Source organism: Arabidopsis lyrata (assembly GCF_000004255.2).
Source record: "Arabidopsis lyrata subsp. lyrata unplaced genomic scaffold ARALYscaffold_6, whole genome shotgun sequence".
NCBI lineage: Eukaryota > Viridiplantae > Streptophyta > Magnoliopsida > Brassicales > Brassicaceae > Arabidopsis > Arabidopsis lyrata.
This window is the reverse complement of record NW_003302550.1, coordinates 21,795,433-21,812,450: the sequence shown is the minus strand read 5'-3', so window position 1 is coordinate 21,812,450 and position 17,018 is coordinate 21,795,433. Positions and strand designations below refer to the sequence as shown.

At 32.6% G+C, this 17,018-nt stretch overlaps 1 protein-coding gene and 2 long non-coding RNA genes across 7 annotated transcripts; 2 read left to right on the top strand and 1 right to left on the bottom strand.

Annotated features, from left to right (window-relative positions):
- Nucleotides 1-416: 416 nt before the first annotated feature.
- Nucleotides 417-14,835, bottom strand: LOC110227556. 5 transcript variants are annotated; one of them, XR_002331255.1, is made up of 10 exons: nucleotides 14,713-14,835; nucleotides 14,581-14,619; nucleotides 14,103-14,358; nucleotides 11,912-11,988; nucleotides 6,035-6,137; nucleotides 5,802-5,908; nucleotides 5,575-5,628; nucleotides 4,723-4,776; nucleotides 1,492-1,579; nucleotides 417-692 (listed from the first exon to the last, which is right to left on the bottom strand). It is a non-coding gene; the product is annotated as an uncharacterized LOC110227556 (long non-coding RNA). The 5 variants fall into 5 exon arrangements; XR_002331253.1 differs by having other exon boundaries at nucleotides 5,575-5,908; XR_002331256.1 differs by having other exon boundaries at nucleotides 5,575-5,908; nucleotides 14,103-14,168.
- Nucleotides 2,327-3,856, top strand: LOC9310816. The gene is made up of 5 exons (XM_021022060.1): nucleotides 2,327-2,453; nucleotides 2,547-2,631; nucleotides 2,738-2,870; nucleotides 2,955-3,148; nucleotides 3,238-3,856. The coding sequence occupies exons 1-5, from the start codon at nucleotides 2,375-2,377 to the stop codon at nucleotides 3,509-3,511; spliced, it is 765 nt and encodes a 254-aa protein (XP_020877719.1). The 5' UTR covers nucleotides 2,327-2,374; the 3' UTR covers nucleotides 3,512-3,856.
- Nucleotides 12,725-13,778, top strand: LOC110227565. The gene is made up of 3 exons (XR_002331280.1): nucleotides 12,725-13,387; nucleotides 13,469-13,553; nucleotides 13,640-13,778. It is a non-coding gene; the product is annotated as an uncharacterized LOC110227565 (long non-coding RNA).
- Nucleotides 14,836-17,018: the final 2,183 nt, after the last annotated feature.

Below are 17,018 nucleotides of genomic sequence, written 5' to 3'. Positions count from 1 at the left end.
AGATAAACCAAACAGAGTAACAAAATTGAAAGACTAGTTTTAAATATGTTATGTAAATTTTATTGATAGGTTAAAATTATTCAAGGGACTTTAAAAGTAAACATAATTTCGTTGAAAATACCCTTTTTACAGTATTAATTTTCAAAAATGCTTTTAAATATTTTCTATTTCCATTATAACCCTTTTATATAAAAAAAAAATTAAAAGGTTTTATAAAAGATGATTTTGAAGTCCAAGTAATGTAAGCTGTCATAGACATCAAAGAGCATTTAAAAAAAAATGGGAGTCTTTGAAAATAAAGCGGTTGTAATAGCGGTTTAACATAAAACTTACCAAAAATATATAATTTATATATTTTTTTTGTCAACCATACATTAAATATTAAAAAAACTCCTTGATTGGTTGCCCAATATCTATACTATTAATTGGGAAGGATTACCTGAAAAATAACCTTACAATCTGTAAATAATTACAAGAGAATGCCATTACAATTAAAGTTTTGATGACAAAATAAAAAATTTTGCGGAGGGGTAAAATTGTAAAATTCCCGCTGTTGGGACGCGGATCCCGGATCCTACAGCCGGATCCTGTTTTTTAAAATATGGCTGACCCGATTATGTCATTGGGAGATGACTGTTGGGCTTACAATATGTTTAGGCCCATCATGAATCTCCTTTTAATTTTTTAGGAATCTGCAGTAGATATAAGCAAATAAAAACATTAGCCACACAAATCAAACAATACCATAACTATTTTTCCGGATAAAATATACTACTCTGTATATTGCCTTAACAAACAAATCACATAATTTACACTTCCTAAAATAAAACGTATTTATTTATATTCCATATAATAACAAATCAAGCATATTCTTTACTTATTCTAAATCGGGAATAAGTTAGCAATTAATTTTTTGATTAATTGCACTCAAATCTCGCAAAAATCTTACCATATCAACTCAAACTATTAATGCCAATGTAAAAATATATAGTTTAGACGGTGAATTAAATACAAAACTAATTAATCCATATCTCCATATAATATATTGAAAGATACAGTATTGTAACTTATTAGATAATTATACTACTCTCTAAATTAATTTGACTAATAATTAGACACAAATCTCGCAAAGATCTTTCCATATCAATACAAACTATCAATGCCAATTTAAAAATATCTCTTTAAATGCAAAACTCAATTATTTGTATTTCTTTATATTGAAAGATATAGAATTCTAACTAATTGTATTTCCATTATTAGTTGGTATTAAAAATCACACAATCTCTTCAATATCCATATTCAGTTCGATATTGATATACCAAACAAGTAAATCGGAAATTATATGCAAATAAATCTCCCTAAATCAAGCATATACCTTTAAGATCCTAATCCCAAATTATATTATACGGCCTATATTCTCTAAAACCTAATAAAACTAAAGGCTCCATACGATTACTATAAATATAGGGACCTGCATTAGAAAGAACTCACCTTTCAAAGCTTTACCATTACCACTTCACTATTTCTCTAAGAAAATGGCAGCTGTTCAAGCATTCACCCCTCTTGCTGACATTAAGCCCTTCAAAACACATTGGAAAATTCAAGTTAAGATTGTGCATTCGTGGACACAATACACTCAATTCACCGGGGAAACAGTTGAAATGGTTCTTGCTGATACAGCTGTAAGTATAAGAACTATCATTTTTCAACATATTAAACATTTATCAATCATCAATATCACTGGATGATTAACATGAGTTCTTTTTATCTGTTGCCAGGGTACTTTGATTCATGCTACTGTTAAGAAGCCACAAGTGAGCAAACTGCAAAGGTTCATAGTTTCTGGAGAATGGCGTATTATCGAGCATTTTACGCTAACCAAATCAACAGGAAAGTATCGAGCCACAAAACAGGGTTTCAAGATGTCCATGATGGAAAAAACTGTGATAAGTCGCACTCCTGCTGTTTCTGATGACATTTATGTGGATCTGGCAAACTTTCCAGATATTTTGAATGAAGCAGGATTGAGTGAAAACATCTTAATTGGTACTATATCTATCTTACTTTCCATTGTATATTTTCTTTTTCTATTATAATAGGAACTTCTTCATGAAAATATAATTTATTACTCTCTTATTTTGCAGATGTACTTGGACAGGTAGTTAGTTGCAATGAAATGAAAATTCATGATGTTAACAACAAGATCACAAAGAGACTTGAGTGTGAACTCAGAGACACAAAGTAAGTTTAATCATGAATCTACCTTTTTTATATAATCTTATATACATCTAAACTTAAAACTTTCTCAATATTTTTGTTGTATTGTAGTGATGAAAGGCTGAAATGCACTCTTTGGGGGAGATTTGCTGAGGCAATGTATAATGCATGTCAAAATGCAGGGACTGAGAGAGTGATTTGCTTGCTTCGGCTTGCAAAGATCAACTCATTTAAAGGTATAGAATGTTGTTACTGGGAATAATGCATGATTTTGAAATCGAAATGAAATCAGAACATATGTGAAAATACTAATATCATGCTGTTTTTAGGTGAAAGAGCTGTTTCAAATTCATTTGATATGTCTCTATTGGAAATCAATGCTACCTACCCTGCTGTTCTTGAGTTTGTGGCCAAGTAAGATATGTTTAAACATCACATTTCTTTTACTAATATAGATAACTGTGAATCCTATTTATAATATCTAAAGTTGATTTCGTTTTCTTTTATTTGTTAAAAATAGTTTACCACCTGATGTTATTCCACTGACTATCGAAGACTCGAAGGCAAAACAAGTGAATGCAGAACAGAGAAAAAAGGATTACTATGATCGTTTTCCAAGGAAAACCATCTCTGGACTCTTTTGTTTTTCTGAGGTATTTGTATTTGATAATATTATTTTTTCTAGCAACTATTAAATTCTCTGTCTATACTACTAATTATCTATTTTTTTGGAATAGACTGGAAAGTGCAACATAATTTGTACCATAATGAATATCGACACAGACTATTCTTGGTATTTCTTTAGTTGCCTCAAGTGTAGCAAAACTGCCTATAAGATTCCAAAGGTTGAAAATGAGATTGTCAAGAAAGGCAAGAAAGAAATGTTTTGGTGTCCAACATGTAAGGAAGACACTCCTAAGGTGATACCAAGGTAAGACTTTGTTATTTGCTAATATATATCTACATTTGTCAGATAATAACTATGTACCTAATCTACTTTCCTGTTCCTTTGATATGTAGGTATCTTTTAAACGTTGGAGTGATGGATAGCACTGGAGACACTAAATGTCTTATCTTTGATAAAAGTGCACAAGAGATAATCGGTGTGTCTGCAGAGGATTTGCTGGAAGGGAAGTGGGATGAGGTAAACAAATTTGTTGTTAATATGTATATAGACCATATTATTCAAATATCTTATATACTTTTTTCAATCTATCATAACAGATTCAGGATCCTACAAACTTGCCTCAGCCAATCAGAGATTTGGTTGGAAAGACTTTCCAGTTTCTGGTGACTGTTGGAAAGGAAAACATCAATGAAACTGATGATACCTACAAGGTTTCAACCGTTTGGCTGGGTAATGAATCTGACAATCTAGATACTATTGAAGATTCTGACCAGCAGACTGACCAACGTAATGACCTCTCTATTGATCAGGTAATGTTAGTAGGTGCAACCAAAATCAATCTATCAAAAAGTTATTCAAGTTTATCACTAAAGGGCTGGATCGTGTTTCAATTAAATAGTGAGTACCATCAGTTATACTCAAGTCAGGGAATAAATTATGGATACTTATAACTATATAATTTAATGACTTTGTTATATGAAAGATTATCTATTATATATTGACTATCCTGATTTTCTTACTTACAGGAAGGACTTGCTCTGACCAATAGTGGTGAAACCACTGACCCTTTAGGTCCTACATCATCCACTCCTTCATCTAAGCGTAGTATGGATGCAGTTTCTGAGGACATTGAAGGTCAGGGTTCTACTACTAAAAAGCAGTGTTCTAAAAAGCGGTCTAGGCGGTCGCCTAGGCCCCGACTAGGCGCTAGGCTCTTATGCGACGCCTAGATAACCGCCTTGACCGCCTAAAATTACATAGACCTTGTTTAATGTATTTTATTGATTTTTGAATAAATTTATTTATATATAAATAGTTATAAATATTCATATATTATTTAGTATGAATATAAATAAATGATTTATCTAATTTTTGTTTATGATTTCGTATTTCTAGTTTTTTTCTAGATTTTTTCTATAACTTTTATATATAATATCATACTTATAATGTTTTATGTTATAAACGTCTAAACCGCCTAAAAATCGCCTAGGCCCCGATTAGGCGTTCTAGGCGCTAGGCGCTGGGTCACCGCCCGCTTAGCGCCTAGCGCTTTCTTGAACATTGCTAAAAAGGCATGTGTCTCTTCCCTTCTTGGTGACATTGAGAAGGAAGAGATTGAAGGTGGCAAGAATTAAGTTGTGCTGGCTGGGAATAATGTAGGGAGCTTGGCTGTAGCAATTAGTTTTCTATTTTTTTCTTTTGTTCAAGTTTCAAAACTTATTTAGTTTTTTCCTTTAGCTATGTGCTATTTAATTCTCAGTTATTTTGAATTCAAGCAATAAACTCTAAGCTTCTCCTTATACTAAACTCTTTGCAAAATATAAACTAACTTATGCTTAAACTAAAGATTCCAAAACAGAAAGAGAAAATATACTAACATGTGCTTTGTACTGATGAATTTTCATATATAAGCCCCATTACTGTAGCTAACACTGCAGATAAAAGAAAACACATATTAGTAACAAACATTGAGAGACTGCGATGAATCTATACTAATCTGACGATATCTATACTATAAATGGCTAACTTAATTAATATGTGAGATATATAAGTACATATATTTTAAAGGGCATATGTGCAAATATTTTAAAGATCTTAAGCTATTAAAATCTATCTCCTATTCTAAATCGTTAACAAATTGGAATAGTATAGCAGTATAGATAAATCAGTTTTAAAAGGGTTCATTGTTGTAGTATAACAACTGTTTTCACGACCAAACTGGCATATTTAACCTATTAATATACAAGATTCTATGCTAAAAATAAGAATCAATCAATTAGATTTTATTATGAATATGGAAAAGAAAATATATTCTGTAATCTTTTCAGTTTAATGCTATCACACTAAATCAGGCTGAGACGATTTCTTTATAATCATTACATAACCATTTAACACCTTCAATCCTAATCTACAGCTACTCGCCTCATTAGCAAAGAAACATCTATAAGGTCAGTCTTTTAATCTCTTTCAACATATAACATGTTCATTGACAAATGACATAATTGGAATTATTTTTCCTCACAAATCTATTTTGTTTTTCAGAATGAAGAGAAGAAAAAATGTATCAGTAAAAGAAAATAACAATGTAATGCAGACACCTAACACAAAGCGTTCTAGGTCTCAGCTACATGATGAAAACATAAATCCAAATCTACAGAACCAACAAGATAGGAGTGATGTTCAAGTAAAAGGGATTTTTAATCGATTGAGATCTGGAATAGGTAACATACCAGCCCAGCAGTGTGATTCTGAAGCCTTACAGACAGTAACTGGTCCTTCTTCTTCTGCAGCCATACAAAAGGAAACACAAGGTATGTAAACATTTATATTCCAACAATATAGCATCTACATATGATGCTAACTAATAAATAACCATAATGTATAGGATTTGCATCTACAGTTACTTATAATACGAGTGTAAGATCAGCCAAAAAAACAGCAAGGACACAGAGAAGACCTTTTCAAGATGTGCAGAACATTATTAATACATCACAGCTTCACAGCGAGGTTCACCAAACTCCACTTAAGCCACCAGAAAAAAGGGGAAAAAGTGGAGTCCACCATCTGTTAATAGCAAACAAGGTATACATGCCTCTCAATAATATGAAACTATTACATAAAAAGTATTAATAGATCAACACTGATGGAATAATGTTTATTTCATGAAGCTGCTAAGGGTATTATACTTACCAATTCAAGAATCAATCCGAGGTTCCCAAAGTCTTTGGCAAAGGAGAAGAAAACATCTCACAAGAGTTATAATACAACAATCGAAGAAGACTCTGATGAGATCCTGAATTCAAAGGAAGAAACATATATTAATATGAGTAAGTAAAAATCATTATGATATATTTTCTAAACTTAATAAAGCATCCACTAATCAGGGGAAAAAACTATGATAGGTGATTTGGAGGAAACACGTGAACAGGTTTACGAGTGTAGTAGTCCAGATGAAAATGATTCAGAAACATCTGAAGATTATGAAACCATAGACGATATTCCAATCGAAGTCAAACAAAGATATGAGTTTTTATCAATGTTAGATGAAAGTTTGACCAAAGCTTTTGGAGAAAGAAAAACTCCTAATGTTTCTAGCAGAAAGAACAAAAACACAGGTACTACATCATTGGTTTATTTCTAATTCTTTTCTTACACAAACTTTACTTATGCTAAACTGTCTTTCTGTTATTGTAGAGTATCTAGATCATGGAGATCCTGTCTACTCATGTTCCTACTGCGGTGCTATTATGTGGTATGGCGAACGCATCAACAGACATAAGAAAGTTCGTAAACCAATTTTTACTCAATGTTGTCTGCAAGGATCTGTGAAACTGCCTTTCCTCCATAATCAACCAGAACTGTTATTTGCTTTGCTAACCAATGATGATGACATGAGTAGACACTTTAGAGAGAACATCCGAGCATATAACATGATTTTTTCATTTACTTCTCTTGGGGGTAAGTGTGATAATTCTGTTACAGCGGGAAGGGGTCCTAATATGTTTCAGATACAAGGAGAGAATTACCACTAGATGGGAAGTTTGAAACCTGGAGAAGGTGAATTTCCTAAGTTTAGTCAGCTATATATAGTTGACACAGAGAATGAAGTTGAAAACAGAGCAGGAATTTTAAGGTACATTTTCTAACTCAAAACAAGCAATTACAGTATCCAGACTTTGTGTTTTTTTTCTGTAAGTATTAGTGTCGTTGCTAACTAAATTTATATTTCAGCAAAGGAAAATCTGCTGGGAAATATAAGAAGAAGCCAGAGTTGAGAAAAGAAATAATTGAGGCGATAATAAAGCTGCTAAATGAAGTTAATCCATACGTTGCTCATTTTAGACAAGCTCGTGATAGGTTTAATACCAATCCTGAACAGAGCTTTCACATGAAAATAGTGAGTGACCGTGTCAAAGATGGAAGAACATATGCAGTGCCAACAGCTTCAGAGGTCGCAGCGCTGATTCCAGGTGATTTTCACATTGGTATGCCAAGTCGTGACATTATTATTGAAGAAAAATCTGGGTATTTACAAAGAATCAGTGAAATAGAACCATGTTATCTTGCTCTACAATACCCTTTGTTGTTTCCAAAGGGTGAAGATGGTTATAGGACAGGTATTCAGAAAGGGAATAACCATGGTAAAAAGAAAAAAAAGCCCGAAGGAACTGAGGAGAATGATTGCATAAGTTTGCGTCAATGGTATGCGTATCGTATACAAGAGAGAAAGAATGAACAAAGTATCCTGCTAAGGTCAAAACGGTTGTACCAGCAGTTCTTGGTTGATGCTTATACCACCATTGAAGCTAATAGGCTCAAATATATTAAACTGAATCAGTCAAGTTTACGAGCTACTAACTATGATTCAGTTAAAGAGGCGGCAACAGCAGGAAAGACAGATATGAATGAAGAAGGAAAAGCATTTTATCTACCAGCTACTTTTGTTGGTGGGCCAAGATACATGAAGAACATGTACATGGATGCAATGTCTACATGTAATCATTATGGATTTCCTGACCTATTCATTACGTTCACATGCAATCCAAAATGGCCTGAGCTGGTAAGATTCTGTACTGAGAGAAATTGTAATTCCGATGATAGGCCAGAGATCATAAGCAGAATGTTCAAAATGAAGCTGAATTCTCTAATGGATGATTTAACGAAGAAACATATATTGGGGAAGACTGTTTCATGTAAGTGATTTATTTTAATAGTTGCGTTAACAGTCTACAATTTAATTATCTGTTTCTGCTATTTTTTTAAATGTCGTTTAACTAATATTATTATCTCATGTTGTTCTCGCAGCAATGTATACAATTGAGTTCCAGAAAAGAGGTCTTCCTCATGCACATATATTGATATGGATGCATCCAAGTTCTAAGTTTCCAAAACCAGAAGACATTGATAAAATCATTTCTGCGGAAATTCCTGACAAGAATAAAGAACCAGAACTTTATGAGGTCGTAAAAGACATGATGATTCATGGACCATGTGGCGTCGTCAACCAGAATTCACCATGTATGCTTGAAGGGAAATGTTCTAAGTTTTTCCCAAAAAAACTTAGAGAACATACTAAGGTTGATAAAGAAGGTTTCCCTTTGTACAGAAGAAGAAAGACAAAGCTGTTTGTGGAGAAGTGTGGATTTAAGTGTGACAACGGATATGTTATACCCTATAACAAGAAGTTGCTGCTTCGCTACAGAGCTCATATTAATGTTGAGTGGTGTAACCAAACTGGCTCTATCAAGTACTTATTCAAGTATATCACTAAAGGGATGGACAGAGTTTCAGTAGTTGTTGAGCCTAATGAAAAGTCTACAAAGACTACAACTACTACAGAGAAGTCTGATAGTTCAAACAGTGGGGGCACAAGTAAAAATGAAATACAAGACTTCTTTAATTGCAGGTATAAAATCTACTTGGATTTAGGTAAATAGTTTAGATGCTTAACTCATTTCTAACTAATACATGTTTTATGATATTGTATCAGATATGTATCAGCATGTGAAGCTGGATGGAGAATCTTGAAAAATCCTATACATTATAGGTCAACGTCTGTTCAAAGATTATCCTTCCATCTACCAGGCAAACAACTATTATATTTTAAAGGTGATGATGAGGTGAAAACAGTTTTGAAAAAATCAGAATTACAGAATTCGATGTTTCTTGCTTGGTTTGAATTGAACAAGCGGTGTCCTAAAGCCAAAGATCTCACGTATACTCAGATTCCGGAATATTATACTTGGGATGGTAAAACAAGAACTTTCAATATGAGGAAGCGACCAGGGAAAACAATCGGAAGGATTAATTATGTCCCACTTATTTATGAGGAAGGTTATTATTTAAGAGTGCTTCTAAATCATCAAACTGGACCTGAAAGTTTTGAAGACATCAAAACAGTGAATGGCGTGGTGTACAAATCGTTCAAGGAGGCATGTTATGCTCTGGGTTTGCTAGACGATGACCAGGAGTATATTGATACAATAAAGACAACCAGTTTTTGGGCTACTGGAAACTACTTGCGTTGTATGTTTGTTGTAATGCTCCAGTCTACCAGCTTATCTCAACCAGAAGTTGTTTGGGAAAAAACATGGGAACTTCTATCAGAAGACATCGAAAGAAAAAGGAGAGAGTACTTTAAAAGACCAGGTAATTTTTGATCAAATAATTTAGTCTCTTTGGTTGGTTTAAAGAGTTGTTACTTTGCAATTTTAAGTAGTTTTTGTCATGATTATTCTGTCTTACAAATAACACTGTTTTTTTACATATTTTTGGGACACATAACTAACACTTACGGACGAGCAAAAACAGATGTTGGCTTTAAAAGAAATCAACAGCATCTTACGAAGCAATGGAACATCTCTAACAGCTTTCAGAACAATGCCACAGTTACCTGATGAGGAAATTGATGATAGTAATGTCTTGATACTTGATGAAAAAAGCTACGATCGCAATGAACAGAAGGAAAAACTTGAAGAATCGTTGCAGAAAATGACAGATGAGCAGAAGAGTGTTTATTTAGAGATCATCGATGCTGTTGATAATGACAAGGGAGGTGTCTTCTTTGTCTATGGCTTTGGTGGAACTGGTAAAACTTTTATATATACGACACTCTCAGCTTCTGTAAGATCTAGAGGTTCTATTGTGCTAAATGTTGCTTCCAGCGGCATTGCTTCTCTATTGTTACCTGGTGGGAGAACAGCGCACTCTCGATTTGGTATTCCAATAAATCCAGACGACTTCACTGTATGTAATATTGAGAAAGGTTCAAATCAGGCAGAATTAATAGAAGAAGCGTCTTTGATAATTTGGGATGAAGCTCCAATGATGAGTAAGCATTGTTTTGAATCTATGGATAGGAGTTTCAAAGACATTATTAAAGGTGGTGGAAACAAACCGTTTGGTGGCAAAGTAGTTGTTTTTGGTGGAGATTTCAGACAAGTACTACCTGTGATACATGGTGCTTCGAGAGCAGAAATTTGTATGGCTGCACTTAATGCTTCTTATCTTTGGAATCATTGCAAAGTTCTGAAGCTCACGAAAAATATGAGGCTACTTTCAAAGGATTTGAGTCCAAGTGAGGCTAAGGATATAAAAGAATTTTCAGAGTGGATTCTTGCAGTTGGTGATGGTAAGATAGCACAGCCTAATGATGGAGAAGTGATGATAGAAATTCCAGAAGAGTTTTTGATCACAAACGCTGATAATCCAATTGAGGCAATAAGCAGGGAAGTTTATGGAGATCCTAAGTTATTGAAGGATGAAACCGATCCTGTATTTTTCCAACAAAGGGCTATTTTATGTCCTACCAATGAAGATGTGGGTATTGTCAACGATTATATGCTTGATCAACTCGAAGGTTAGTCTCCACTACTCTTAATGTTTTAGGCATTTCATTGACATATTATGTATTATAAAGACATTTTAAATTATTTGTAGGTGATGAACAACTATACCTAAGTTCAGATTCTGTTGATCCTTCTGATATTGGAGGTGCAAATAATCCCGTGTTGACATCAGAGTTTTTGAACGGTCTAAAGATTTCTGGATTGCCAAATCATGGTATAAGGTTGAAAGTTGGTTGTCCTGTGATGTTACTACGAAATTTAGATCCAAGAGGAGGGCTAATGAATGGCACTAGACTGCAAATAACACAGATGGGTGATAAAGTCATTGAGGCTGTCATTATTACAGGTGATAGAGTCGGAGATAAAGTCCTCCTTCCCAGGATATTGATATCTCCATCTGATACTAAACTTCCGTTTAAAATGCGTCGAAGACAACTTCCAATAGCAATTGCTTTTGCTATGACCATTAATAAAAGCCAGGGACAATCTTTGAATAAGGTTGGCATCTATCTACCAAGGCCATGCTTTTCTCATGGCCAACTCTATGTAGCTATCTCAAGGGTAACTTCAAAAAAAGGACTGAAGATACTCATAGTGGACAAAGAAGGAAAGCCGCAGAAGGAAACGTTGAATGTGGTGTTTAAGGAAGTCTTTCAGAACCTATAAGGTTACACATTGCAAAAGTCATTTTGTTTAAGAGGTAACAATCAATAAAAACTGATTATTATTGTCACCTGTTACACTTTACTAATTTTTTATTGGTTGTCTGAAGCAGGTAGAAGCTGGTATGGAAATGGAAATTTGGTTGTAATCTCTTCAATCTACGACTTCCATTGAAGAGATTATTTTACCAAACTTGGTCTGTTATTCTCTCAATTCTCTTTTAATAATATAGATAGATTCAAAAATTTTGTTTATTAATATCAGCATAACTTTGTTTTAAATAATTTTTCATTTACATTTAAATCATATTAAGTACAAATATGTAAACTATTAAAAGTTTACTAATTCAAAAAACATATACAGAATCTAAATATTCTGTTAATTCATATAAACAAGTAGTATTACTTTAATATCTTATCAACCAATTGCAGAATTTAACATACATGTCAACAGAGATTATAGTAAAATCATTTTTGAAAAACAATTAACACAACACGATAACTGCATATCTAATTGTGGATCTAAATACATCTTGAAGAATTTAGACCTCACTAACCTTTATCAGTGCTTTCAGAATCTGGACTGGCTTTATCAGTGCTTTCAAATTTGCCTTCTTTAAAGATGTTGCCTGGTCTGTAAACATAGAATTATCTATCATCAGTACCATTATAATTGTAACTAACAAATAGCAAAAACTAGATCCTGTTACAAAAAATCTTATAGATATTTACTTATATATTCTATTATATAAAAAATCTATCATGAATAACAAAAACTAAAGAAACTTCCATATTTGACGGTTTATACAATCTAGACAAATCTAAATCGTTGCGTGTATCTTGAAAAATGTAAATTGTATCCTTTTGTAATAATTAGCAATGATTCGCATCAGTCTTTTCAAATTTTTATATTTTATATATTCTATTAACGATTCAGTTTCCTTTTCATTTTCTTTTAATCCTTTGCGTCTCTTAACCAATATATCTATATATATAGATATATGCGTTGAGAGATTTAAGAGTTACAGAGATATCTTCCCAGTTGAAAGGAAAACAAAATCTTTAAGAAACTATGGAGAAAATGCACCTTCTCTCTGATTTGCGAAGACATTCCACAAAGTGGAGGGTTTATGTTAAGATAATGAGTATCTGGCATCATAATCCTCCTTTGAATGGTGATCTAACTACAATGATTCTCGCAGATGAGAAGGTTTGTTTCTAAATCTATTGTTCTGTTTTACACCTTTTTAAAATCATGTTCTAGGGTTGAAAAACTACTTATCTGCTAATGTTTGTTTCCTTTGTATAGGGGAATTTTATGGACGCAACAATTCCACAAGGTTACTACCTCTGGAACTTTCATCCAGGACTCAAACAAGACGTTTGGTACTACATGACTGACTTTCAAGTCATCATACCTCCAAACCAAGTCAGATATTCAACTATGCCACTTCAGGTTAGGTTTATGAGAGAAACTACCATGTGGCCTGTTAGATCTAAGTCCTGGAACAATTACTGGAACTTTGTTTGGCCTGATACTGTCAGAAATGCTCATGAAGATGATAAAAACTCTGTCTCTGGTAATAATTTGTGAAATTAAATGTTTTATACCAAGATTTATTATATATGAAGACTTATATGACCATTTTCCTGTAATATTTACTTAGATGCTATGGGAGTTATCTCTGCTGTTTCCACCATAGGAAGGTTTCCATATGTGTGTCGCAGAGGAGAAACAGACTATGAATCTCGCTATGTCTGCTTCAAAATTAAAAATAATGTGTAAGTTTAGTTTACCCTCTGTGACAGAATTTCAATGGTTGTTCTTAAATTACTTTAAGAAATTGGATTGACTGTTCTTTTTGTTTGGAAATTAAACTTTTAATCTAGGGGGGAGACAATAAAATGCGTAGCTGTGGGAAAGTGGTGTGAGTTCTTTGTGAACACTTGGTCTCAGAAAATAAGCGGAATAAACTACAACTATGATAAGATTGTTGCAGTCTTGCGTTTCTGGAGAATAACTTCTTACTGTGGTTGGTTCTTATTATAGTTTTATGAACTGACTTTACAATTTTATTAGTTACATTGACTGAATCTTTTTTTTTTTCCTATAGGAAACAATGTTTTAATGAGTGAATATGGCTGTTCACGTCTATACATTGATCCAATCTTTTATGAACTTGACATTCCAAGTTATCTGTAAGTTAAAAATTCTCTTATAATTGGCATATATTTTGGTTGAGATTCATAGCCTAGGTAAACATAAATCATATGTTTTTTTGCAGGCGATCATTCGACGATGGATCAAGTGACGAAGATGATGTGATGATGGAGATGGTTGCTGAGAACTAACATGTGAAGGAAGGAGGGATTGGATTTGCAAGGTTACTTCAGTTTCTCTTAGTTTATGTTGTTTTTTTTAAAAATTTTCAGAGGGGATGAACTCTGTTCTACAGAGATTAACTCTGTCTTTTTGAAAATTTCTTTTTGGTATGAAAAACTCCTTTTGTAATCGACTTGAACTAATGTCTACTCTATTTGTTTCTTTTGCATTTAATCTCTATTTTACTCTATTTCCATATTAAGTTTTAGTAGCAGCCAACCTAAATTTAAGAGTTGTTTTCTAACAACTATATTGTAATCATAAATGTTAAGCTAAGCTATATATCTAACTATTATATATTGTATATAATTAGTTAGCATTGCCATTGATATAAATTTTCATATCATAATGTTTCGAGAATATACCTTATGTAATTGGTTTAAGATCCTAAATCATCAGTCAATCTTGATTGCATGATTTCTTTCCTTAATCTGCGCATATAGTAACAATAGTTAGCTTTTAAATATATGATTCTCATCATATTATTACTTATGAAATATAATCTTTCTAATCTATGTCATCATTACACATATATTGATCCTATGCAATAGTAATAATCGTATGAACAACTTATCTTTCTAAATCATCTTCTTTTGGCAACATCATCATCTATGTTATTAGCTGAAATCAATTTACGAACGACATGATGTTAATATATTTAAGGAAACAAAATCGATTGTTCAAATCTATATACAAACCAATTTTGAAATCTTTACAATCATGGCTCTGAAGATTTATGTAGATAGATTTAATTACTTTGTTAAATTTTAAAAATACAGTACATCAATTTGTGATTTCTGTATAAAAATTATTGAAATCAAATTTATTGGGTTTGAAACTTACTCAGAAGCTTGGGTTCTTCACAGTCATCTCCCAATGAATCTATTCAAACAGAGAATTGCACAAACTCGAAATCAAATCGACGAATTGGAAAAAATAAAAAGTTCTATAAAACTGAATCAATCACAAGTTTACCTGTTTATATAATTCGGAATCTGTGGTACAAACTTGATAAACAGCAACGACAAAGCTCGATCTAAGCAGTATTTCGTTGTTAATTTTCAGATCGAAGATTAGTATGAGAGTTTTCTAGGTTTGGTGTTTTGTAGAACCGATAAAGACAATAATGGTTGTTTAGACAATTATCTGTCCAAAAAAAAAAAAAAAAAAAAAACAGTTTGGTAAGTGGACCACAATGTATTTAGGCTCAATAGACAGGCTTTCAGATTAGATTTTATATGGCCCAAACGTCAAACTTAAATATATATCTATATCAAATTACAAACAAACAATTACATAAAATATTTATACATATCTAACTTATCTATTTATTCAAAATTTAAATCCAATTTAACATAAAAAAAGTTGATTTACGAAATTTTTTAAAAACATAGAAAAAATGAAAATACATTTATATTTCATTATCTATTTTAGTATCTGATACCAAAATCTTTTAAAAAAAATACAATAGTTACATCCAACAAAACACATATTATTGACAACAAATGTTATACAACACATTTTTAAAATCTTAGATCCCACACCAAAGTTACCAACAAACTATGTTCTGGTACGAGTGAAACCACGCATATACTGTATCTATTCAAAACAACTCTTCATAAATAAATTTACAAACAAAAAACAACTCTATACATAAATAATAAACCACAATTATAACCCCGCACGTATGTGCGGGTCCGGACCTAGTATAATTTATATAAGCAAACCAAAAAATATATATTATTATTATAAATAAAGGTAAAAGAGTCAAAAGTTCCAATTGTAAATGAATGATAGAAGAAAGAATTAAAAATATATATTTGGAGTGGTTTGGAATATTTTCTATACACAAAAAATATTTTCTAGTTATAAATATATTTAAGTTTAGTTAAGATATAGAAAATATTTATGAATTTGATAAGAGAGAACAATGTCATCGTACTATTTTATATTATGGTTGCAATTAGTGGGCTTTTGACTTAAAGTTGTATCCTCTTATGCAAACCCATTTGTGGCATCTGTTTGCCGGAAGACTCTTTCGTCGTGCAGGTATACAAATCTTCAGAGATCGATAATGCCACCTGCACGGCGAAAGAGTCTTCCTATACGGTCACCCAAAGAAGATATGAAGAAGAGAGATGGAGACAGCAAGAGACACGAGCGTGAAGAAGAAGAATCATCTAGGTATGTCTGTTTGAATTTATTTTTGTTTAGTCCTGGCAATTTCTTCTAATTCCCGAGTTGTTGAAACAAAATAAAATACTATGTCATTCTGATTTCTTACAGGCCAATGCGCTGTTCTTCTGGTGCTAAGCCAATGACTCGTAATAGGGCCACACAGCATATGAGAAGTCCCCTGAATCCTGAAGAAATTAGCGAAACACTCACTAAAGCTGAAAATTCTGCTGTATGTTTTCACTAGTTTTTGTTTGCTTTCGTCATGTCTTTGATGTTTTTTTACAAATTTGGTTGCCTGAAAATAGGCCTCTGGAGGGCCGGGAAAGAAGAGGGCTTATGCTGTGATGAATGATAATACTCCTCCAGTTAGAAGTAAGCCAGCTAGGGTATCAAAAGCAAATGTGGTGAATGAGACGATATTCACTGAAGATGATGCGTTAGTAATACTTCAAGAGATTTTCAGCTTTTACAAGACTTCTGGCGATCCTAAGGAAAACTTTAAAAAGGATATGTCTTCTTCTGGCGACCTGTCTGGCTTTTGTAACCATTTGAAGCCAAAGATTATGTGCAAACCTTCTATCGCCCAACTCAAAAATAAGATTTATAACTTGAGGAAGTCACTTGCAAACATTTTCAATTTTGTGGTTACGGCAGAAGGTGGACTAGACATGGTAGTAAATTTTTAGTTATTATAAAAAGAACATCGTATATATGTTAATAGATTGAGTTTTAGCCCAATAATTCTTATTCAAACAAGTTAAATATTACAGAGCACAATCATTACTTGTGTTAACAATAGATTAATGGGTTCACATTTAACTGCTCTAACAAAATGAATTACAAATAATTGTTCATATAGTTAAGTATCAAATTGAACCGGGGTCAGTTGAACCCGTATCCTACAACATGGGCCGTCGGTGGTTAGTCTTGATGTCTTAGAGTGAATGGTATTTTAGATAAATAATGGTTTTGAAAAAATGGCAACTATCATAATCGATATTGAATTTCTTATAATTGAGAAATTTTCACCTTAAAGAACAAGGAATCAAAGCGAAGCACATGATATTTATGAATTACTTTTATGTGATTTTTTTTTATTGTCC